A 22,637-nucleotide genomic window follows, 5' to 3' on the forward strand; every position below is an offset into this window, starting at 1 on the left:
ATGCTTCCCGGGGCGAGTCCCCTCGCCTTCCTCCTCCGGTGCCTCCTGCTCCTCTTCGCCTCCGAGAGCCGAGCCCGGGCTCGTAAGTCTTCCCCGCTCCTGTCCCGGCTGCGCTGCTTCCCTCCGTGCCTCAGTTTCCCCGTCACCGGGGTCCCCAGGAATTTGCGGGGGTGCTTTGCGGTCATGGCTGGGGGCACGGGGAGGCTTTTGACCATGGCAGGTGCTGGACCTCCGTGGCTGGGATGTCCCAGGCCGTGCAGCCAGCCAGGTTTCCTGTCCCGCACCACATGGCTGTGTCCCCGCCTGCTTTGCGGGGTTGTACAGCACCGAGCACAGCACTGCCAGCTGGTGAGGGGGCTGGGAGGCTCCGCGGGCCGCCAGGCGTGTGAGGAAGGTCTGGGACCCCCTTCCATGGGCTAGAAATGCCACAGAGAAGGAGGTTGTTTTACAGACCTTCTTCTGCACAGATCCCACCCTGCACGAGTGCATCTCCCCTCCGAGGGTGGATGGGGATGGGGCAATGCCTCCCCCACTCCCAACAAAGCTGGGGGCTTTCCTCCATATCATCCCTTGTCCATCTCCATGTTCATCCTTCAGTCTCTCCCACTTTTGCTCCCAGCAGGCTGACTGAGGCAGAGAAGGTTTGGGATAGGGAAGGGAGGTTTGGCACTTCCCATGAAAAGGCTTGAAGGACTTGGCCAGGGCTGTTCAGGAGCTTGGAGGGTGTTGGATGTGTTAACTGCGGCCAGGAGGTGGTCTTGGCTTGGGCAAGGCACTGGGACCCCACCAGTGGGTGCTGAGCACCCCTGCAACATCGCAGAGCCACTGGAGCTCTAAGCAATTTGGAGCAGGACCTGTTGTGTCCCTACATTTATTCTTCCCTTTAATCTCCCGGAATCCCAGCGGAGTCTGCCGGTGGCTGCGTCAGGGTGATTTACAACTTGCCTGCTGCCAGCAGTGCATTAGGCACTCAAATAATCATCCTCCTGGAGCGTGGACCCAAAATACGAGCACTGGATTGCTCATCCTGTCTGTGGGGTGTGCCGGGGGGGAAAGGCAGGTGGATGGATGGGGCTGTGCAAAGCCCTGGGGAGCAAAATCCGGGTGAATTCAGCTGCTTTCCCTTCCCTGGGCTCATCCAAAGCTGCCAAACCCAGCCCACAGCATCTGTTTCTTGAACAAGGGATGTGGGTCTGACTCCCTGCTTCTACCCGGGCGGCTGTGGTAGAGTTAGGAAGAGGATGGAGACATCTCCAGAAGGTGAAAGAGGTTTTAGGTGAGGTGTTTGCTCTTTGGAGGTGGTAACAGAGCCCATAAGTTGGGCATAAACTATGACGGATGGGGGCAGTAAGGGTTTGTATGATTTGGGATGAAGTGCTGGGGCCTGTTTGCAGGACTTAGAACACTGAATATGGGATTGAAGCAGGATTGGAGCAGTGAGGTCCAGAGTCACCCCCCAACTCTGAAACACTTCAGCTTTGCTACAGGGCATATCCCACAATGTGGAGGGCTTGGCCAGGACTTGCCCTGTGGTCGAGGGCAAGGTGGTTTGGGTGACAGAGTCATCATCAAATTGTGGACTTCTCTCCACCATCCACCTCTGCAGCTTCACGCTTTTCTCAGGGCCGACTGTTCAGGGAGAGTGAAGACAGGAATAAATTAGTTATGAGCAGGCTCATCAGCCAAGGGACCTACAGTGTCATGGCTAAAAATAGGTGAGAAGCAGAAATGCTCAGGCTTGAAGGCAAGTCAGAAAAGAAGAATTTGCCCACAGAAAGAGTCTATTTTAGGGGATTTGCACTCCCAGCTGAAAAAAAGTACCAGAGGCACAGGTTACTGGGACGAATGTGCTGCATTCTGAGTAACTCAGGGACAATGGTTGAACGCAATGATGTTTTGGCTGGAGGCATTTAAACACCAGCATCTCTGCAGAGCATGGGGCAGTGGTTTTCCCCAGGAGCTTGGAAGTTGCTGTTTCATTTCTTTTTAACATGGTTGCTGGAGAAAAGGGGGTTCCTGGGATCCCTCTGTCCTACAAGTTTGGATCCAGCAGAGATGAAGGGACTGGGTGCTCCAAGGTGGGAAGGACCATGATGGAAATCAAGTGCTACCACGTCCATGGTAATGGAGAGGTGAGGGCTGCACACCCTGGTATAGGTAATGAAGCATTCCCTTGGGAAGGAGTGGGGGGAAGCAGGACCCTATCTGCCTGGCTTCTCCACCCTGGGGAACTCAGAGATGCTTCATGAGACTGCATTTTCAGAGCTACAGAGTTTTCCAGGTTCCCAAAGTCCCAAGCAGATATTCCCAGCCAGGAACTGAGCGAGGCAAGCGTGTAGGAATTGATCTGGATGTGAGCAGAGTCTTCAGGATGCCACATGTCAAGGGTCCAGTGTGTTTTAACCAGTCCCTTCTCAGCTAAGTTGTATTTTAAGCCCTTCATAAATACAGGGCTGTCACAGGAGTGCCTGGACTCTGTGTACCAGACAGTGCTCCTTACACTTTATTTATGGCTGCTCTTAAAACTTACAAACTGGTTTGCATGAACTCTCTCCCTCATGCCCGGCACGGTGCTGGCTGGCAGGTGTGCGACCTCCAGAAAAACTGCTGGGGCTGGGAGCCCAGCTCAGACATGCCCTGCTCCAGAGACAACTCCAGGGGTGCCATCTGGGGATGCAGGACCACCCTTCCCCCCTCAGCCTCGGGATGCAAGAGGAGAAGAGGAGTGAGGGGAGATGAGCAAGACCCCACAACCTCTTGCTGAGCCATCGAATTGCTCAGAACACTCCCAGAGACAGAATCACAGAATCACTCATGGCTTGGGTTGGAAAGGACATTACAGATGTAGGATAGGCATTGTGGGAAGAAGCTTTCCAGCTACCAGGAAATTGAAACCTCACAAGGGGCTGTCGCAGAAGCTCTGAGCAGCATCTTCCCTCAGTGGTTTAGAGACACCAGTCCTCAGTGACAAACTGAATGGTGTGGAGAAACCCATCCTGGGCTGCATCTCCCACACCATGAGAAGGGAATGTCTCCTTAGGATGTATCTCAACAGCTTCAGACACCAGCCACCAACGAGATGCCACCCCACAACTTTCTGACCTGCTTTAGATCCAGTGACAAGTAAACCCATGTGACTTTTCTGAGTGTGCTGCTGCTGAAGGTGCAATAAATAAGGTGACTGATCAGCATGGGAGCAATTCACTGCTACAAATGGCTTTTCACTTCAAATGAATTAGGAAGATATCCAAAGTTTGACCTCTGAAAATAAAATTATTGGCCTGGCATGGGAAAAAATGGTCCAGAGCCTCCAGCTTTTAAGCCTCCTCCTCTTTCCTTCTTTCCTTCTTTCCTTCTTTCCTTCTTTCCTTCTTTCCTTCTTTCCTTCTTTCCTTCTTTCCTTCTTTCTTTCCTTCCTTCCTTCCTTCCTTCCTTCCTTCCTTCCTTCCTTCCTTCCTTCCTTCCTTCCTTCCTTCCTTCCTTCCTTCCTTCCTTCCATCCATCCATCCATCCATCCATCCATCCATCCATCCATCCATCCATCCATCCCCATCTTGCTTTTGCCCAAATATGCTGGCACCTCTTGCCAAAACCACGGCGTAGCACTACTGAGATGCCAACAAGTGTCTCCTGCTGCCCAGCCCTGCCAGTCAGCTTTAATTTTACCAGCAGGCCCTTTGCTGACATGAATCAGGCTGCTTTCGAGGGCTGGACCCAAACCAGGGCTCCACTTGTGATTAAATGTTTGAAGGAAGCAGCCAACTGGCATGGGAGCCTGCGAGCTGAGCGGGGCCGCGTCACACCAAGGCAACTTGATTTCTTCACCCTCAGCATAATTCATGAGGATGCTGCAAGCAGGGAAAGATGAAGTCATTTTCTCACCCTTTTGCAAAACTATGATTTTTTTGTTGTTGTTTTTTTTGTTTTATAGTTTTGTGGAGTTTTTCCTCTCTTTTCTGGGTTTCTCCATTTCCAAGCCACATGTTCACCAGTTTTGTGTGGTTTGCTGTAAGCTCGTGACCTGCCTGGCCAGGAATAGGGAGTTGCTGACTTGTCAAGAGCTATGGGGACAATGTACAGTCCTGATCCGGGAAAGGGAAGGAAAATACCTCTGCCTGTCCCTCTGGTAGCATCCACTCCAAAGCTATTGCAAACCTCCACCTCTGTAGATGCAGTGGTGGCCTGGACCAGGCGGTCTGGACAGCTGGTGGTCACCACTTGTGAAGGTATGACTTAGAGAATCAAGTGCTTAAAGCCATCAAAGAGAAGCTCAAGTCTGCTGGCAGGGCTTGAGTTGGAAGAGACCCATAAAGATCTTTGTAAACCCATAGGGCTGCCTTTCCTGCTGGCCAGAGGGTCTGGCCATGGTAGAGCATCACCTGGGTTCTTCCTGAGGATGGTCATGAACTAGAGGAGGGACTGCAGATGGTCATGAACTAGAGGAGGGACTGCAGCCCACCCCAGCACATCTGGGTGAATTTTGTCTGGTTGATTGGAGAAATCCACCAAGCAGGTGGCATCTCTGGCTTTGGTGAGGCGGGACAACACCAGCTGGGCCCTCCCAGCCGCTGCTGCGTCCCAGGTGACAGAGCGAAGTGTGGGATGGCTCTTAGCACCTTCAGGGTGGTGAACACCACTGAGATAATTTTGGGGACCCTCTGCTATTGTTTAAGGAGCCCTCCCAGCAGCCTGGCAGGGTCAGCACCTGCTGGCTCACCCGAGTTCACGTAGCAGGAGGTGGGCATCATGCCTTGGAAAACAGCCCTCCCCCTCTCCTGCATCCCCAGGGTGCCGCAAGTTTTTAAAGGCCCATAAATGCTTCAGGAGCCGTAAATGTCTCCACTGCCTTCGAGCAACGCAATCACCCAAACTACCTCAAATTCCCTCGATGACATAACCTTTTAAATCACCTTCGGTTTTCAGCGGGGCTGTGAGCACGTAAACCACGAAAATCACATGCAGACAGGTGTGTGCTTGGAAAGAACTTGGCTCCTGGGGTGACCCTCTGCCTGGTCAGGGCTTTGGCACACGTCACGGGAGAGTGGGAGCAGCACCACGGCTGTTAGAGGGTCCAGGTTCCTGCAGGTCCAACCGGGTCTGGAGCTCACTCCTGCGGGACCAGATGATGCCTGTGGATGTGAACATTAAGGGTGACTAAACTGGAGTTTTTGGCCCAAGTCCTGAGGGGTTTGGTGGTGATCCTGGCCACCAGCTACTTGTGGGGAACAATGTGAAGGCTGCCCTTGCTCTCATCACAGAGAGTTGTCCCAAGAACCAACCTCTTTCTCACTTAGCTTCTCCTGGTTCACTTTCAGGGCCGGACATGTTCTGCGACTTCAATGGCAAGAAGTACAGCCCGGGGGAGAGCTGGCACCCGTACCTGGAGCCCCAGGGGCTGATGTACTGCATCCGCTGCAGCTGCTCCGAGGCACGTCCCCACGGCGCCGCGCGGGCAGGCGTGGACACTGCTGCTGCTGCTGCTGCTGCTGCTGCTGCTGCTGCTGCTGCTGCTGCTGCTGCTGCTGCTGCTGCGCTGGGGCTTCGCTCAGCAGCGTTGAAGCAAATCGGTCCTGGTGTCTCATTTGACCAGAGAAGCCCTTTCCAGTCCCATAGTGGCATTGGATTCATCTCTTCCCTTTGCCAAAGGCTGTCCCCCTGGGGGGTGTTGGGTTGACCTTTTGAGGGTGCTGCTGTTTACCTTGAGGAGACCTTTTGGTACTGAAAGGGAGCTGGTGAAAAAGATGGAAGTTATTTTTTACACAGATGGATAATGATGGGACAAGGGAATGGTTTTGAAGAGGGGAGATTTAGATTAAATGTTCACAAGAAATTGCTCCCTGTGAGGGTGGTGAGGCCCTGGCACAGGGCGGCCAGAGAAGCTGTGGCTGCCCCACCCCTGGGTGTGTTCGAGGCCAGGTTGGAGCAACCTGGGATAGTGGAAGGTGCCCCTGCCCAAGACAGGAACAAGATCTTTAAGGTTCCTTCATACCTAGATCACCCAGTGATTCCATGATTCTGCCTCTGTAGCGCTGGTGGGTTGTGGGTGGAGGCGGCTCAGGGCTGCTGTCAGATGACGGGTGGCCTGTGCTGGTGAGAGACTGGTGAGAGACCATGAGCTGGCTGGGTTTGAACCAGGGCTGGAGACATCCCTGGTGAGTTACAACCAGCACAATTTGTTGCAATAATGTTGTGTTCCTCCCCTCGCAGGGGTGGACCATGAAATGAATGCTCCCTGTGGACTAAACAAACCACCTCTGTCTCTCCCCAGAACACCAACATCAGGTGCTACCGGATCCAGTGCCCAGCTCTGCCGTGTGCCAGCCCTGTCACGGACCCCCAGCAGTGCTGCCCGCGGTGTCCTGGTAGGTGGACATTCCTCAGGGATGGGGTGACAAGGTGTCCGTGGTCACCTCCTACAGTACCTCCACTGCTGCCATTTGTGGCAACGCAGCGATGCTGGGTCTGGCCCTGGTCACGGAGCTCCGGCTGCTTTTTCCCTCCAAAAATGTCATTTTGATGGAAAAGGGCTCTCTACCTTTCTCCCCCCCATCCCAAGAGCTTTGTAGGGACAAAATGTCAGTTCACACGTCAGGGGCAAAACAGAAGCTGGCACTTTATTCTGATCATTTGCCAGCAAAGTGTCTTGGACAAAAAAATAAATTACGTTTTTTTAACAACTTCCTTCTCTGCATGAGAGACTCTCTCAAGCTTTATCCCCAAAAGTTTTCCTACCTTACCACTACTGATTGCCTCATGTTACCTCAATATGTTCATTCTCACCCCCACAGATTACCTCAAGATTTAGTCCCAAAACTTTCCCTACCTGAGTGCTGGCAAAGCTAGTCAGAATCCATCAGTGATTTGAGAAATCAGGAAGAAAAAATAGAAAAAAACTCATTAATTTTGATTTTTTGCTAATTACCCATGAGAGAAGCCCTTTTTACCTGACTCCATCTGAATCTGACGATCATTATAACCAGGGGAGGGAAAAACCCAAGAATTTTGTTAAAAATCTCGTGAGGTCTGACTTTCAGGATTTCCCTCTGTGCTGAGCTCAGCACAGCTAGGGCAGCCCCATTCTCCAGGAGCTTTTGGACACTTAATTGCTGACCAACCATGCAGTGCCCTGGCCACTTCACAGTGACCACAGTTTAAATGAAGGGCTGCTGGTCCTTTAGGGAGGGGCTGGTGGGGCATCAGTGCTGCATCGGGGCCAGGCAAGGGCTGGCTCTCATCCCGCTCCTTTCTCGTCCTCTTTTCCAGAGCCACATTCTCCGTCTGGCCTCCGTGCGCCCGTCAGGTCCTGCCAGTACAACGGCACCACGTACCAGCAGGGCGAGATGTTCAGCACCAGCGAGCTCTTCCCCAGCCGCCAGCCCAACCAGTGTGTGCAGTGCAGCTGCTCCGTAAGCTACCACGGGAGCTGGGGGCTGGGGCTCTCTCCTGCACCCAGCACTGCCCCACCAGCTCAAAAACCCCAGCAAGACCTGGTAGTACCAGCCTGTGTGGGGATGGTTTATCACCGGGATTGGGTTATCGGTGCAGAAGATTTACCGGAGGTCACACGGGCCAGGTCTGGGCAGGGGCAACTTGGGGTAGGCAGTGGGACAACCCTGTCCTCATGGAGCACCCCAGTGCTCCGGGGCTGTGGCAGCAAAGGGTGGGACCAAGCTTGGCCAGGAAATAAAAAAGGGGCAGAAGAGCCCAAAGCGCCTCCCTCTGTCATGCCAAGAGCACACACGCAGGGGTTGCATCAGTTGACGCTGGACAGGGAAGATCTGTGGCACTGGAATAGCTGGTCTGAGCCTCTGGGGCGTGCGCACACCTCAGAGCTGTGTAGCAAGAGGAAAAACTGACGTGTAGAAATTACTCAGCTTTTGAGGCTGGTTCCTCTCTTAGGGACCCCAGCTGGATGGTGGGAAACACTGGGAAGGAGCCCTTGAATCTGACTGCGTGTGCTCCTCTGCCGCTGTCCCCAGGAGCCCGTGGAGCTCCCATGTCCCTCTCGGCTGTCACTCAGGCTCTGTTTATTTGTCAGTTAATGCCTTGGATACAAAGGGGGAAATAACGGGATGGCTGAGGAGCCTTCAATGGGGGGATCTCCCCAGGCTGTGTCTGATGTGGTCAGCTGCTAGAACAGCTGCGTGAACAGCTGGTCTAACCCTCTCTGAAAACTGCCCCAAGACCGGAGCCGCTGGGATAAATCCTGCCTTTTATGGCACTGGCTCTTTCCTGCCTGGGGCAGGCCATTGCTGCGAGCTGCTGGTCAGGAGAAGGAAGGAAGGAAGAGGCAGGTCTGGACTCTCCGAGGTGGAGAGCAGGATTTGGTGTGCGGTGACCTCCGCCAGATCCTGTCACCCACCAAATTTCCCTCATCCTCTTCATGTTCCTTACACAGCGGTTTGGCTTCCTGATGGGAGAAGAAGCAGCTGTGGTTTGGTTTTCTAAGGATATCCTTGGCTGACCTCTTGGTTTTGGTTGACTGGGAGCTTGTGGATACCCTAGAGAAAATTGCTGCATGGAGAAGACGACCTTGCTGTCGAGGTCTGGCTGCTGAACATCCTTTTTTACCCTTTGGCAAAGTAGCAAAATCTGATTCCTGCAACAAACTGGTGCAAATCCACTGACTGAGGTGGGGCTGGGATGCACTAAGGTCAAGGCTGGCCTCGACCTGTGGTTTTCAGCTTGAATCACTACATCACTACAGCAATGATATTTTCCAAACAACCCACTCAGGTCTGTCCCTGCGTGTCTGTGTGCTTGGCTCTGGCGTTACTGAATAAACCAGGAGAGAGGGAGGGCAGAGCTCCGGTGTGGACCTGAGTCTGGGTTCAGAATCCTGCTTCCCATTTCCACCTGTCTCCTCTGGGTCCTTTTCCTGGCAGATGTCAGAGAAAATTGTCTTGTGCCCCTTTGAACCAGGGGTTGTTCTGCAGAATTTGAAGGTGTGTGGGGACTGTTTCAGGTCTGGCAGCACTCATGATGCCTGAGAGGAAAGCCCTGCCTGTCCCTTTTTGAGGAAGACCATTCCACTCAGGAGCTTGTGAACTGTTCATGGAACAGCCATGCCAGGAGAGGACGTGACCCTGCTGTACCCTGCAGGATGGACAGTGCAGCAGGGGCAGACCTTCAGCTTTCATTAGTTGCTGGATGATTGGTGGTATTTGAAGATGGACCATCAGAGGGCTTTTGATTGTGGAATCATAAAATCCTGGAGTGGTTTGAGTTGGAAGGGACCTTCAAGCTCATCCAGTCCCACCTGGGCAGGGACACCTTCTACTGCCCCAGGTTGCTCCACACCCTGTCCAGCGTGGCCTTGGACACTGCCAGGGATCCAGGGGCAGCCACAGCTGCTCTGGGCACCCTGTGCCAGGGCCTCCCCACCCTCCCAGGGAACAATTCCTTCCCAATGATTTATGATAAATCTGCAGTTTGAAGCACTGGCAGCCCATCATGGGGGACATTCAGCTCTTTGTAACACTGACAGTGTTTTTTTCCCTCCTGCCCTCCTAGGAAGGCCAGATTTACTGCGGCCTGGTGACCTGCCCCGAGCTGCTGTGCTCCTCTCCCTTAACCGTGCCGGAGTCCTGCTGCCAGGTCTGCAAAGGTAACGAGGCTGGGACTGAGGGCTGGGAGACTCCAGCTGGTTGCCACCTGACAGCAGGTGCCATTTCAAGCCACTTTAGCAGGCTTTTGGAAGCCTGAGCTGTAAATCAGGCCACTTGTTATCTCTTGGTTGCACTGGGAAACAAAAGCTGGGGGCTTGGGTTTTCCTTGGGTAATATGAATTGCATGTGCAAAGCTCCTGTCTCTCCAGACTCCCAGGTAGGCCAGCACCTGGAGGAGAGCTGCTTTCAGCCACAGAGAGCAAACCTCCATTCAGCTCCACAGCATCTCCCAGGGCAATGTTTTTCCCTTGCAGATGGCTCCTTTGAGAAGTCCACGGAAGAGGAACCCCTGCAGTTAAACAGAGGTGTTGTACGTGACATTTGCGTTTTAAAGCTCCACTTCTTGCTTCTAGCACAGCCCCCTGAACAGCTCACAGGATGCCCTAGCACATTGTCCTCTACAAAGTAACCACCCCCAGCAGCTCTAGGAGGACACTCAGATCCTTGCACAGCAGGACCATGGACACCTGATTTGCAGGTGAATCGTGCCATGGAATTGAATCTAGCTGAGGGATATCAGCCTAGGTGACACCTCAGGCCACCAGGGAAAGACTTTTCTACTCTCCCTCTGCAGCATCTTAGGGACATGGTTTGGTGAGGGACCTGGCAGTGGCAGGGAAAGGGTTGGACTCGATGACCTTAGAGAACTTTTCCAACCCAAATGATTCTGATTCTATGGTTCTGTAACATCTTTGGAAGTGCAAAAGACCAGCAGGAACTGGAAATCTGGGACACTTCTCCTCCTTGTTGGCCAATGTCTGCCAGCTCAAACAGCTGAAGGACGTTGTCAGAGCAGACCCAGAGGTGACCAACAGCCAGGCCTGACCTTTGTCCATAGAGTCAGATGCCCAAATCTCTCTTGGGAGGGTTTCTCCTCCAGGAGAAGGCGTCTCCGCTCCCCTTGGGCTTGAAGGTGTCCTGCCTCCCACGCAAGAGGGCAGTGCTGGAGCTGGCCACCACTGCCTTCCCCAGGCTGTTTGTATCAGCAGCCCCAGCAAGGAAAGAGTGATTCCTTGGCTGCCAAAGGTTCCTTCACGGCGACATTTCGGAGCTGGGCAGCCCATGCCAGGTCTGTGGGATTAGGTCACTTAGCTCCTGGCTCAGCCCTTTTCCATACTGCTCCACCACCTATAAAATCTCCAAAATAGACACAAGGGGACCCTTTGTGCTGCGTGCCTTGTCCCAACACTCTGCTCTTGGAAGCCTGGGATGTTCCTGGGATGTTCCTGGGATTCCAGTCCTGCTGGCTGGCGGTGCCATTCCAACTCTCCTGGTGCCTGCCAGGTGAGAGAGCAGGATATGGCCCATCCTCACCTTTCTGATCCTGTTTGAGCCACACAGATGCCAGTCCTCGTCCTCCCATCTAGGAAAGATCAGCCCATTTCCCTGTGTGCGTTAGGGATGTAGGACCTCACATGCGTCTCTGAGGGCATTGGGTTGAGCTTGGGGAGGGAAAGGTGCTGCCCCAGTGAGGGTGACCCACGTGAGGAGGACACCAGTGTGGGACACTGACACCAGTTGCTCAGCACCCCTTGGGTGGTGGCAGCAGCAAGATGGGGAAGGGGCTGGAGCCCCAAGAGCGGCTGAGGGAGCTGGGAAAGGGGCTCAGCCTGGAGCAAAGGAGGCTCAGGGGGGACCTTGTGGCTCTGCACAACTCCCTGACAGGAGGGGGCAGCCAGGGGGGTCGGGCTCTGCTCCCAGGGAACAGGGACAGGAGGAGAGGGAACAGCCTCAGGCTGGGCCAGGGGAGGCTCAGGTTGGATATTAGGGAAACTTCTTCCCCAAAGGGCTGTCCAGCCTTGGCACAGCTGCCCAGGGCAGTGGTGAGTCCCCATCCCCAGAGGGATGGTCATTGCTTATCCCTGTGGTCTCTGCCCCTTCCACTCCTGATGGAAGGTGTGCAGGACACAGCATGGCTTTTTCCAGCATGCTTTGGAGTGAGAACAACTCAACTGCCTGAATCTGAACCCCCTCTTCTCTCTGGCTGCTCACAGAGACACTCACAAGACCAGTGCTTGGGAGAGGTGATGGGGAGGAAGCCACCCGGAGCCACCGTGTCCACTGTTCTCAGTTCTTCCCTGGAGTTAATTCCCAGGAGCTTCAAACCCAAGGGAACAGGTGGCACCACCGTGAAGATCGTCTTGAAAGAGAAGCACAAGAAAGGTAAGGGCTGGAGAGGCCAGGCAGTCTGTATGTGGCTTAAAGTGGCTTCTCCAGGACTTGGAATTCTTCAGGGAATCTCATTCAGCAGCAGGTTTCCACCAGCAAGTCCTGCTCCCCACTCTTCCACAGCCAGCCTCACCCAGGTATCTCAGTCCTCGTGCCCACAGCCTCCTGACTGCATGAATCTACCACTTCCCAAAATGGGTTGGAAGAAGAGTGGTCCTTGGAATGTTCTGGAGATCTGGGACTTGGGACGGAAGGAGCTCAGCTGGAAGACTCCACATGGACCTTCCAGGACAGTGCAGGATATTCCAGATAGGGACGGATATTCCTCCTTGTAACTGTGTGCAAGTGCTGGGTCTGACGCAGCGCTGTCCCAGGTGTTGTTCCTGGAGGAGAGGGTAGGACAGTGAGATGAGGAGGCAAGCCCCTTGATCCAAAGGGGGGAATAGCAGGTCCTTTCTCCTCTTGGTGGCTCTCCCACCACTGTGCCTCTAGAAGGGCTCTTTCTAGTCCTTGGAGATGAAGCCCTGGAGGAAATTTTGGGACCTCCAAAAATTTCCATGGAGGAGTCAGCAGGTGGCACTCTTCACTGTGCTTCATTCCTGTGACAGCCTCGGAGGGACCCTGGGCTTCCAGAGGTTGGGAGGCAGGTGAGGTCCTGCCCACACTTGCCCTTGTCCCCACCAGGCTGGTCAAACCCAGCAGACCCATCTCCTGGCGCCTGCTCCCTCTGTCCCATGGCACCTCCTGGGTGTGGTGGCTGTGATATCCCGGTGACCACTGCCGCCGGATCCGCTGCCAGGGGACCTCGTTCCTCAACACAGCAGGACCACCCATGTCTGAGGTGCTGAAATGCAGTGACTCCACCGAGCCTTGGGTTTACAAAGAGAAGAAGGATTTCTTTCCGCAAGCAGCTCTTTTCTCTCTCTCCTCCAGCTTGTGTTTACAATGGGAAGACCTACTCCCATGGGGAAGTGTGGCACCCCGTCTTCCGGCTCTACGGCCTCCTGCCCTGCATCCTCTGCACGTGCAGGGATGGCGTCCAGGACTGCCAGAAGATCACATGCCCCAAGGAGTATCCGTGTGAATATCCAGAGAAAGTAGACGGGAAATGCTGTAAAGTATGTCCAGGTAGGTGGGATCCCGCCTGCTCCTGCAGCTGCCTTCCAGTTCCTTCCTTAACCTTGGTTTAAAGCCTCAGGCTGACAGATGTGTAAGGATTCACGTCACTGGTGGCCAGAATTCACACCAGACAAGTTCAGCAGGGCAAGCACTGGTGGAAGCTTGGCTTTTCTGGGAGGTTGTGGCAGCTGAGCTGTAGGTGTGAAGGGAGAAGGGAGGACACTTCCCAGGAGAGGGGTTGCCTGTGGTACTCATGGTTTGTTGGAGCTGGAACTCCTCGTCTCTGGAAGTGGAGGTTGAACACACAGATTTTGGGGTGGTCCAGGTAGAACATGGACATGGAAAGGGGCTGGAGCCCCAGGAGCGGCTGAGGGAGCTGGGAAAGGGGCTCAGCCTGGAGCAAAGGAGGCTCAGGGGGGACCTTGTGGCTCTGCACAAGTCCCTGACAGGAGGGGGCAGCCGGGGGGGTCGGGCTCTGCTCCCAGGGAACAGGGACAGGAGGAGAGGGAACGGCCTCAGGCTGAGCCAGGGGATGCTTGGATTGGATGTTACAGAAAATTTCTTCCCCCAAAGGGTCTGTCCAGCCCTGGCACAGCTGCCCAGGGCGGTGATGAGTCCCCATCCCCAGAGGGATTTAAAAGCCATGTGGATGTGGCACTTGGGGACATGGATCAGTGGTGCCTTGGCAGTGCTGGGGGTACAGGTGGACTTGATGATCTCAAAGATCTTTTCCAAATTGAATGGTTCTGTGATTCCATGGTGGAGAAGACCACTTTTCCTTTCCTGTTCAGTGTGTTTTGGGTCTCTCAGCTCCTTGGTCTTTGGAAAGCTGTTTGCCTTAAACCACAGACCTGGCAAAGATGTGGCAGGGATGACATCTCCTCCTGGTCCCACTGGAGAATGTTTTGTGGATTATACCTCTCTGAACTGACATTTATCAGGAGATGTTCAGCTGATGGACCGCCCACAGCTTCCCTGGGGAGACTAAAGATACCTCAGTGTCTGAGACTGGCTGCAGGTGCAGCGGATTGTGCGTGATCCCCTCTGATCAGCATCTTCAAGGGGTTTCTGTGGAGGGGTCTCACCCAGGAGAGCAAGCAAAGGGCACTGCTGTGTTTTGGAATGGCTGCAAAGTCATTTGAGCTGAGATTTTCAAGGTTTTCCAGCCCCTGAGCGGAGAGGTTCTGGGATGGCCTCCCTGGGGGAGTGAAGGGCAGAAGCTCAGCTTGTTTTAATAAGGTTTTTGATATGTTTATGAGCAGAATTTATGATGTGGTGCCTGGTGGGAATGGGATGTGATGACTGAGCAGAGCCCTTCCAGTCTTGCATTCCCACTCTAGTGGGTCTCTCTGGTTTAAAGCCGACAACTTTCCCTGCTTGGATCTCTTGTCTGTTGTTCAGACTTCATTTATTTCAAATTAAACACCCTGATGCAGCCAAAATGATTTTGTTCTTGCTTTCCAGTTCTCACAGATAGCGATCACACACACACACATTGCTCAGCCAAGTTACATCCTTGCCCTTTCCTTCCCTGCATGGAGGCTTTGCCCAGCTTCTTTTTCCAAGTGCTTTCTGTGACTGTCCTTATCTTCCTCCTTTGTACCCCGTAACTTAGAGAGGAACACTGAGGGATTTTGCTGAAGGGACCCTGATCCCGGGAATGGCTGCAATGCGTTGTTTGGATGTGGGGAACACTGCTGTGGGCAGAGCAGGTGACCACGACCTCTGTGTCCCTGCTCCTCCTCCCTGATGCCGTGGGCAGGCGAGCAGCTCCAGCAGGGAGCTCCTGAGTTGTTAAATTCCTGTTGAATCCCGGGGGTTCCTTTCCTGCTGTGAAGGTGGGGCTTTAATCATGGGCTCCATGATCTTAAAGGGCTTTTCCGGCTTTAACAACTCCACGCTTCTGTGAATGCCCTGGAGCAGGTGAAGTTTAACGCTCTGGGACAGAGGTTTCCCTGCTCCATGACCCCACAGTGGGAGGAATGAGGGTGCTGGGCTGTGCTCATCCCCCTCTGCCTCACGCTGAACTGCAGAACTGAGAGCCTGTCCTCTGGTTGCTGACAAGCTTTGCTTCCCTTTAAATTGGGACTTCTATCCCCTCTCAGAGAAGAAGAGCTCAGGACCACCCCAGAAAGCCTGGGGGAGAGCAGAATCAGGCCTAAAATAACTGTCTTACTAAAATAAACCCCAGGCATCTATTTATAGCCAAACTTTCTTTCGAGTAGCATAAAAAGTTTCAGCATCCAAACTGACTGGGAGAACAAGGCTAAATTCAGCAGAGCTGGGCTCCTCTGCATTCCAAGGACCACAACCAAAGGCAATAAATCTCCTTCCAAAACCATGGGGGATTCTTAATTACTCCAGCTACATTAAAAAAAAGAGGGAAAAATTAGCAGCTCTTCTTTACCAAGAATGCTGAAAAAGTCACGTAGGACCCAGTGTGGATGTCCTTGTGGTGACACCCCATGTGGCGAGGGTGCTGGCGCTGGTGCTGAGCCCACCTGTGGGGCTGAGCCGGGCGTGCTGCCCAGGCAGCCCAGGCTCCTCTGCTGTGGGCTCATCCCTTGGCTCCCCTGATGCTCCTCCTCCAGCGGGAGTGAGGTGGGAAGTGGGGAATCCAGCCTGTGCTTTGTGGTGATGGTGGCATCAAGGTCACTGCAGAGAGTATGAGGGATCCAGATGGACAAAACCCCCTTCTCCATTCCACTGGCACAGAGGCTGCCGGAGTCAGGGGGAATGAGAAACGTGAGAATGAGGAGGTCCACAGGTCCCTTATTAACCTCTCCTTTGCTGCTGGTGCTGGGGATTGGATCATGGGACAGACACGACTGTGCCACGTGGCACCAAAGCCAAGATGCCTTTTCCATGACCTGGGTGCTGAGATGGTCCTTTCTGCCCCTTTTTAATGAGCTCTGTCCTTGTGTTCGCTCAGAAACCAGAGTCAAACCCACGGATGAAATCGCCACACCCCGGTGTAGCAGGAGCCCCAGCCGTGTCCTGGTGTACACGTTTGTGCCGCCACGCTCCGAGCCCTCCAAGGAGATCCTCAGGACCATGGCGATCGAGAAGGAGCTGGCAGAAGAGGTGGAAATCTACAACTGGAAGTTGATTAAAGGTGAGCACCATTATGAAAGCAGCCAGCAGAGCAGGAGGTGTGTGTGGAAACCTGATGCTTTCCAAGCTTTGTTTGATTTTTCTGGCTTTTCTAGAGGTGCTCCACCCCTTGCGTGATGAATCAAAACCTGCTGACAGCAGGCTGTCTCTTCTGCCTCCCCCATTTCATACTCTTTTCCTGCATTCCATGCAGACTGGGGGCTGGAAACCACTTTTGGCCCCCCTATACCTCACCATGAGCTGCAACACCATCTGGAGGCACAGCACATGGGCAAGCAAGACAAGGGCCTTGGGGCTGCTCCTCCAAACCTCCCTGCTCTCATGCCAAATGCACATGGAAAACAAACAAAAAAAATTCTTCTGGTCACTCCATGGTTTTGCTTTTTCTCTTTTTTTTATACCCCAGTCCACCTACAGCTTGAAAGCTGCTGCAAAGGTGCACACGAGGGGGACGAATTGTCCCCAGCACACTTTTTGGATGGGTGGATTTGGATGCTCCTGTTGTTGTGTCCTCTGGACGTCGAAGCACAGCAAATACGCTGTCAAATGGCACCAATCTCTTGCTCTCTCCCCACACCCTCAGCTTTGCTCTTATAGACCAGAGGAGTCCAGGGACACCTGGTCCTGTAGATATTTGTGCTGTGTTTCTCTGCAGCCCATGGAAGCATCCCAGTGCCCCAGTCCTGAGTTTCCATCAGACATACTCTACCCCAAAAAACTTGAGCACTTAAGGTTGGTTGCACGTTTTCTGCGGATCCAGTGACCCTCGGCCTGCATCTGCTGGGCATGTGTAGCCAGGTGTTCTGGTCTCCTGGTATGTCTGTGTTCCACATCACTCCCTAGGGAGAGCTCAGCCAGCTGCTGAGACTGGGCACACATGGACAGCAGCCCGAGAAATTAACTCCGGAGACAGAGCCCTGGCTGCCACCATGTTTCCATCCTGCCCCTGCCATCCTCCATGCTCCCCGGTGCCCTCCTGCCCGTGCTCCCGCGCCTCAGCGGGGCCTCCCTCACAATGGCACCTTGTAGCTGAGGACAGCTCTGAGCCCACGCTGTCTGGGCCCCGCCGCTTCCTCCCCTTGCTCCTTGGCACGGGGCAGCACCCAAACCTTCTCGGCACCTTCCGAGGCCAAAAGCTTCACGTCTGCATGGAGCTCCCAAGCCCTGCCAGCCAGGGACAGGGGAGGCCCTTGTCCCTGAGGCCAACACAGCTCTTTTGCTTGGCAGACTGAAGTGTTATTATTGGGAAAGAGCATGAGCTCACTCACATATGGATTCCACCTCTCCATGGTCCATCACTCTACCAACAGAGCAGAGAGTGTGGAGTAGAGAGGCTGCAAGTCACGCCTGGACCTCATCCATCTGCCTTTGTATGGGCTCATGATACCTACGTGGCCTCATCTATTTCTGGGCCAGGATGGTTTCCTCCATGAAGCAGGAGTTGGGAGGAGAAACCAGCACCAGTTCCCAGACAAAAGTTTTTACCCAGCTGGCTGGTGGCACACGACTGGCCTCCAGAAGAGTTGCAGAGCTTCCCCATCTTTTTAGGGGTCTGAACATCACCAGGAGTTTTGAAAAGTGGCTTTCTGATGTTTTTGACCTGTTGTCCTCTCGCTATAGGCCCTGTTAAGAAGTCCATCCCCATCTTTCTTACAAACCCCTTTTGAAGCACCAAGAACAGTGGTGTGTGCCCGACAGCCCCAGCAGCTCACTCCATCTCACCCCAAATGCTGCCAGGAATGCTGCTGCCTGTTGGATGGGCTGTGCTTGCCAGGAATGGCACTGCCCTGTGCCAGCTCCATCCATCCTGCCTCTCTGCTGCTGGACTGTTCTTATCTTGTGCTCTCCTGATTCCTGCTGGAGCATGGCCTGCGTTCCTGCTCTGCTCCACAGCTCCTGGCATGTGTCAGGAATGACCATCCCAGGGGGGCAAAGGTCTCAGCCAGCTCTCTGAGAGCTCTTGAGGGAGCATTATCTAGGTCGGTTGATTAAAAGATGTTTATCTCTTGTAGCTCTTGTTTAAAATATCCTCTTGGTTACTAATGTGCTGGAAAGTGCTTCATCAGCCCTGGGGACTGTAAGCACACCCTCCTGCTCCCTTCTAAGTATAGACCAGAAGGATTTATTGAACACTTGTGCCTTTCTTGCGTCAATAACAGTTCTATTATCTCCATCCAGTATCTTCTTTTGTTACTGGTAGGACTTCTTTACCCAACCCACTGAAAGGACTAATTAATAGTCCAAATATCCATCTATTTCTCTCTATGTCTTTGACTTCCTGTACTAATTTTCCGCAGTTGATAATTTCTCATTTATATGGATTGTGAGGCAGTTCCCCTTCATTACATACTCTTTTTGTGTGTAATTGCTGCTGGGAATCAGGGAAAGTCTCTTAACCAAATAAGGGGGACCATGTTTCCTCTCACATCTGCTGGCAGCAAAAGGCTGAGTACTCCGAGAGCCTGAGGGAGAGGTGGGGAAGGATATTCCAGGCATCCCTGCCTGGTTTGTCATGCCTTGCAGGAGAAAAAGAATATCATAACCCCTAATCCCACAAGAAGGTCACTTTCATTGCTAAATGCAGATTCTGGTTTGCCTGGGTCAAACATCTGAGTCAGGCACCTCCACTAAGAGGACAATGCTGGCAGGGGCAGAAATACCAATCTCTGCTGAGGTCAGTTGTGTTTTTTCCTGTCTGGAGGAATTTCAGCACTGGTGACAAAGACATAGAAAACTTTGGTCCCTGGCTGCTTCCAGGACAGGAAATCATCTGAGCATGGAGGGGTCTCTGCAGTCGGGGAACATGGGTGGTTGAGAGTGAGCAGAGGGGACAAGGATCCCAACATCCCCTTGCTCTCACCTTTATTTCTTTGATGGTTTTAGGGGAGATTTGAACTCCTGCAGGGCAAGATGCTTTCTGGAGCAACACAATCCTAGTGCTTTCACTGCTTCGTGGTGAAACATCCTGATTTAACAAGCAGTGACTCTTTTCATAGAACCATAGAATCTTAGAAAGGTTTGGGTTGGAAGGGAGTTTTGAGCCCATCCCATTCCACATCCCTGCTGTGGGATGGGACACCTCCCACTAGACCAGGTTGCTTCAACCTGGCCTTGGACACTTCCAGGGGTGGGGCAGCCACAGCTGCTCTGGGCAACCTGTGCCAGGGCTTCCCTACCCTCACAGGGAAGAATTTCCTCCTAATATCTAATCTGATACTTAAATGAGATGTTTCCTGGCCTTGGCCCACCCTGGATTCATTCCCAGTTCCCACCAGGCTTTGGCAGCAGGTCCTGCACCAAACCAGGACCCCAGGGAATCCAGGGCAGGCAGTGTCAGGAGGGAACAGAGAATCCAAACCTGTGTGAGCCTTGAATCGGACGCTGCAGAATCTGATGCCGTGTCCCCTCTGCAGGAATATTCCATCTGATCCAGACCAAGAAGATCAGCAAACAAGAATTCAAGCAAGAAGCACAAAACTTCAGGCTGGTCACTAGGACAAATGAAGGTAGGGAGAGAAAAATCCCATTTCCTGACTCCTCCAGCGTTCCCTGCCCCAAACAACCTCCTGATTTCCTGCTCTGCTCTGGCTATTCCAAACAGGCTGCAAAATCCCAGCATGGCATGGGGAGCTGAACTGTGGGGAAAATGCTTGTGCAAGTGTAGCTGGGTTGGGGCTGACCTGTCTTCACATCCATACGCAACACTCCTGGTTAACAGCCACATTTTCACTTTATGGTATTGGAAAGGGCAGCCAGCTTTCTAAAAGTGGACGCACTCTTGTGAAATCCAGAGGTTTTGTCTCTCCAGAGCCCGTAAAACTGTTTGATTTTTATATCTAATCCATCTGGTGGTACTGGGAGCATGGGGGGAGGAAAAAAAAAATGATGCAAGGGATTAGCAAAAAAATAAACTGTTGAAATATTTTAAAAAATCATTCTGGACGTTCCGGGATGTGCGTAAACATGACAAAGGGCAGGAATGCTGGTGCACATGCTGGGAGTGCCTGCATGGAGCGAAGCTGCCACGCTGTTTCCTGCTGGCTGCCTCCTCGCCTGGCTGCGTTGGGGTTTAAGGGGGTGGGTTCGGATCAGAGCCATGCCCGCAGTGTCCAGCACCCATGGGTTATGGGGTCAGTCGGAACAGCGCTGCTGCCCAGCGCGCACAGCGCTCCCGGGGCCCCAGGGACGCTGCGGGTTGGTTTTCACCCCTAGTCCCTTTGAGACAGCAGCTTTTGGCCAAACCCCGGGGGATTTTCCAGTCCCTGCTCCCAGGCTGGGCTTCACACCCTGGTGGAGTCTCTGGAATGTGCCTCCTTCTTCTTGCCTCAGTTTCCCCTGACAAATAACCCTGTTGTGAAATAACCACTGCCGTGGCTGCAAGTTCTAGCAAAGCTCTGACCGGTGATTTCTTCCCAGCAGGAGATTAATTCAGCTAGAAAATATTCCCTCCACCCCCGGAGTGGTGACATTGGGGCTGCATAATCCTTGCTGGGACTGCACTGGGGGAAGAGAACACCTGGAGGGAAAACACCTCCAGCCACCTCCTGCACATTGGGGGATTCTTTGTGGGAGCATGGAGAGGGATTGGGACACTTTGTCCTTATTTTGGGGGGGGGTTGCAGTTCCACATTTGATTTGCTGGGACTCTGCAGCTCCTTGGGGGATTCAGAGGGATTCCTTCTTCTTCTGCAGCAGGATTTTCCCCTACCATGGGTTGCTGAATGCAGACCCAAGGCTGAGGCAGCAGCAGAAAGATGAATATAAATGGGGCTGACAGAAGAGAGGAGAGAGCCATACCTGTCCATTGCCCATGAAACTGAAATTGTGGCTTTGCGAGGTTGAGACAAAAGACAAGCAAAATGCTTCTTCCCCCGAGAGGCAGAAAGTCAGCCCAAAGCTGAGACATGCCGGGGAGGACATGGACCTAACACCATGTCAAAGCACCCCTTGAGGAGGTGGAGAGGGGGAGTCTGAGCCCCTTTTCTTTTCACACTGTGCAAGTGTTTTCCAGAAAAGTGTTGTAAGGGCCGTTGATTGTCCCATTAATTGCAGTGCAAGGGCAAGAGGGCCCCTCCAAGCACCATTTTAACTGCAAGATGACAAAGTCTAGGGCTTGGATCACTTACAGGCTGCTCTGACCACGGCCGCTGTAGTGCGCAGAGCTCTCCCACAGCGAGGTCCTTGTGGATCCTGCAGTGCCGAGGGCGCTGCACATGGGGTGATTGTGCTTTCCTGCTCCAAGGCTGCTCCTAATGTGAGTCTGTCGTTGCTCATCCAGGTCACTGGAACATCTTCCGAGCCCAGACGTCGGAGCTGAGGATGACAGAAAGCCCAGAGAAGGAAACAAAGAACTTGTAAAGCAAAGAACTTTTCTGTAGCTAATGATTTATCTACACACAGACACACATACACATATATATGAACTCCAGAGCTGCATTATTAAATAGACTGGCACTGCAATACAGGTTACACTAGTGGAAACTCCAGGAACTCCAGAGAACGATCCCAATCCATTGGTGTCGAAGCCGCAGCCGTGTAGGTGCCTCTCTCCAGCGGGAGAGTGCAGGAGGTTGGCCGTCACCTCCCGCTATCCCAAAGATGTCGGCTGAGCCGAGGGAGGAGGGAGAGATGGCGGAGGGGTGAGACCTGGTGCGGCACGAGGAGGTGGGATCCATCCCGGACACCCCGGCGTTCCTGAGGAGCACCAGGAGCGCGCAGCAGAGCAGAACACGGCCGTGCTCCTTACCAGCTGCTGGTGGAAAGGTGACCTGCAAAGAAAGAAAAACCATCCCTCTTTCTTTCCTTGGAGCCCCTGGGATCTGCAAAGGGTTTTTTTTGGCTGAATGCCCTCCAAAGGGTGTTTTTTGAAAAATCTCCTCTCTTCCAGCTGGGACGATTCTTTTCCCTTCTTTGCAGGTCACTTGGAAATGTAGGTTCTGGGAGGACCCACCTGCTGGCAGGGTCTGAGACCCTGAACACTGCACTAAGGTCACTACTAAGCATTTATTGTGCTATGTATTTATATCTATCCTATATAATATCTACGGGGCTGTATTCACAGGAGGGGCATCTCCCAAAGGGCAAACAGGATCATTTCTGCAGCATGGGGAGGAGGGCATGCAGCAGCATCACCTTCCCCCTGTCTGGAAATAACTTTGGGGGATTTTCAGGTTGTTTTGGTACATGTATTTATCCTAGGATTCTTGGTTTTTTCCGTTTTGATAAATCTATTTATTTGGAGATCCAACTCTGTCTGACAAATCTGATTAAAACATCTTCTTGATTCAGCTTCCTGTGCTGGTTCTTCTTTCCCTGTAGGGTCTGTGTTAAGGCTCAGGGGCCCTGGTGGGGCTGCACTCAGGCAGCATCCTCAGGGCTGGGATGCAGGATGGAGGCACGCAGAGAGATCCCACGGATGCTTTGCTCATCTGTAGGGGATCACCCCTTCCCATTTGCTCGTGGTCTGCTCACAGCTCTGGGCTGAAAACAGAGCTTGGGGATGGGGCCCTGAGCTGGCACTGCTCACCAGGGCCACATAACAGGGCTAAGGTTATTCAGGAAAAAATC

General features: G+C 53.2%; 1 protein-coding gene and 1 long non-coding RNA gene across 2 annotated transcripts in view; one reads left to right on the top strand and one right to left on the bottom strand.

Annotated features, from left to right (window-relative positions):
* CHRDL2 (chordin like 2) lies at nt 1-21,428 on the top strand. The gene is made up of 11 exons (XM_069032496.1): nt 1-82; nt 5,316-5,428; nt 6,269-6,362; nt 7,264-7,406; nt 9,514-9,607; nt 9,923-9,978; nt 11,663-11,831; nt 12,771-12,965; nt 15,889-16,071; nt 19,484-19,576; nt 21,349-21,428. The coding sequence occupies exons 1-11, from the start codon at nt 1-3 to the stop codon at nt 21,426-21,428; spliced, it is 1,302 nt and encodes a 433-aa protein (XP_068888597.1).
* Nucleotides 21,203-22,637, bottom strand: part of LOC138120070 (uncharacterized) — a 12,804-nt gene continuing 11,369 nt past the window's right edge. The window contains exon 3 of the long non-coding RNA XR_011155727.1: nt 21,203-21,383. This is a non-coding gene — a long non-coding RNA (uncharacterized lncRNA). The remainder of the gene's footprint in view (nt 21,384-22,637) is intronic.

Source organism: Aphelocoma coerulescens, chromosome 1, assembly GCF_041296385.1.
Source record: "Aphelocoma coerulescens isolate FSJ_1873_10779 chromosome 1, UR_Acoe_1.0, whole genome shotgun sequence".
Lineage (NCBI taxonomy): Eukaryota > Metazoa > Chordata > Aves > Passeriformes > Corvidae > Aphelocoma > Aphelocoma coerulescens.

Coding starts and splice junctions, on each gene's coding strand:
- CHRDL2 (XM_069032496.1), top strand. CDS start 1: ATGCTTCCCGGGGCGAGTCCCCTCGCCTTCCTCCTCCGGTGCCTCCTG. Junction 11,832..12,770: donor GAAAGAGAAGCACAAGAAAG/GTAAGGGCTGGA, acceptor TCTCTCCTCCAG/CTTGTGTTTACAATGGGAAG. Junction 19,577..21,348: donor GGTCACTAGGACAAATGAAG/GTAGGGAGAGAA, acceptor TTGCTCATCCAG/GTCACTGGAACATCTTCCGA.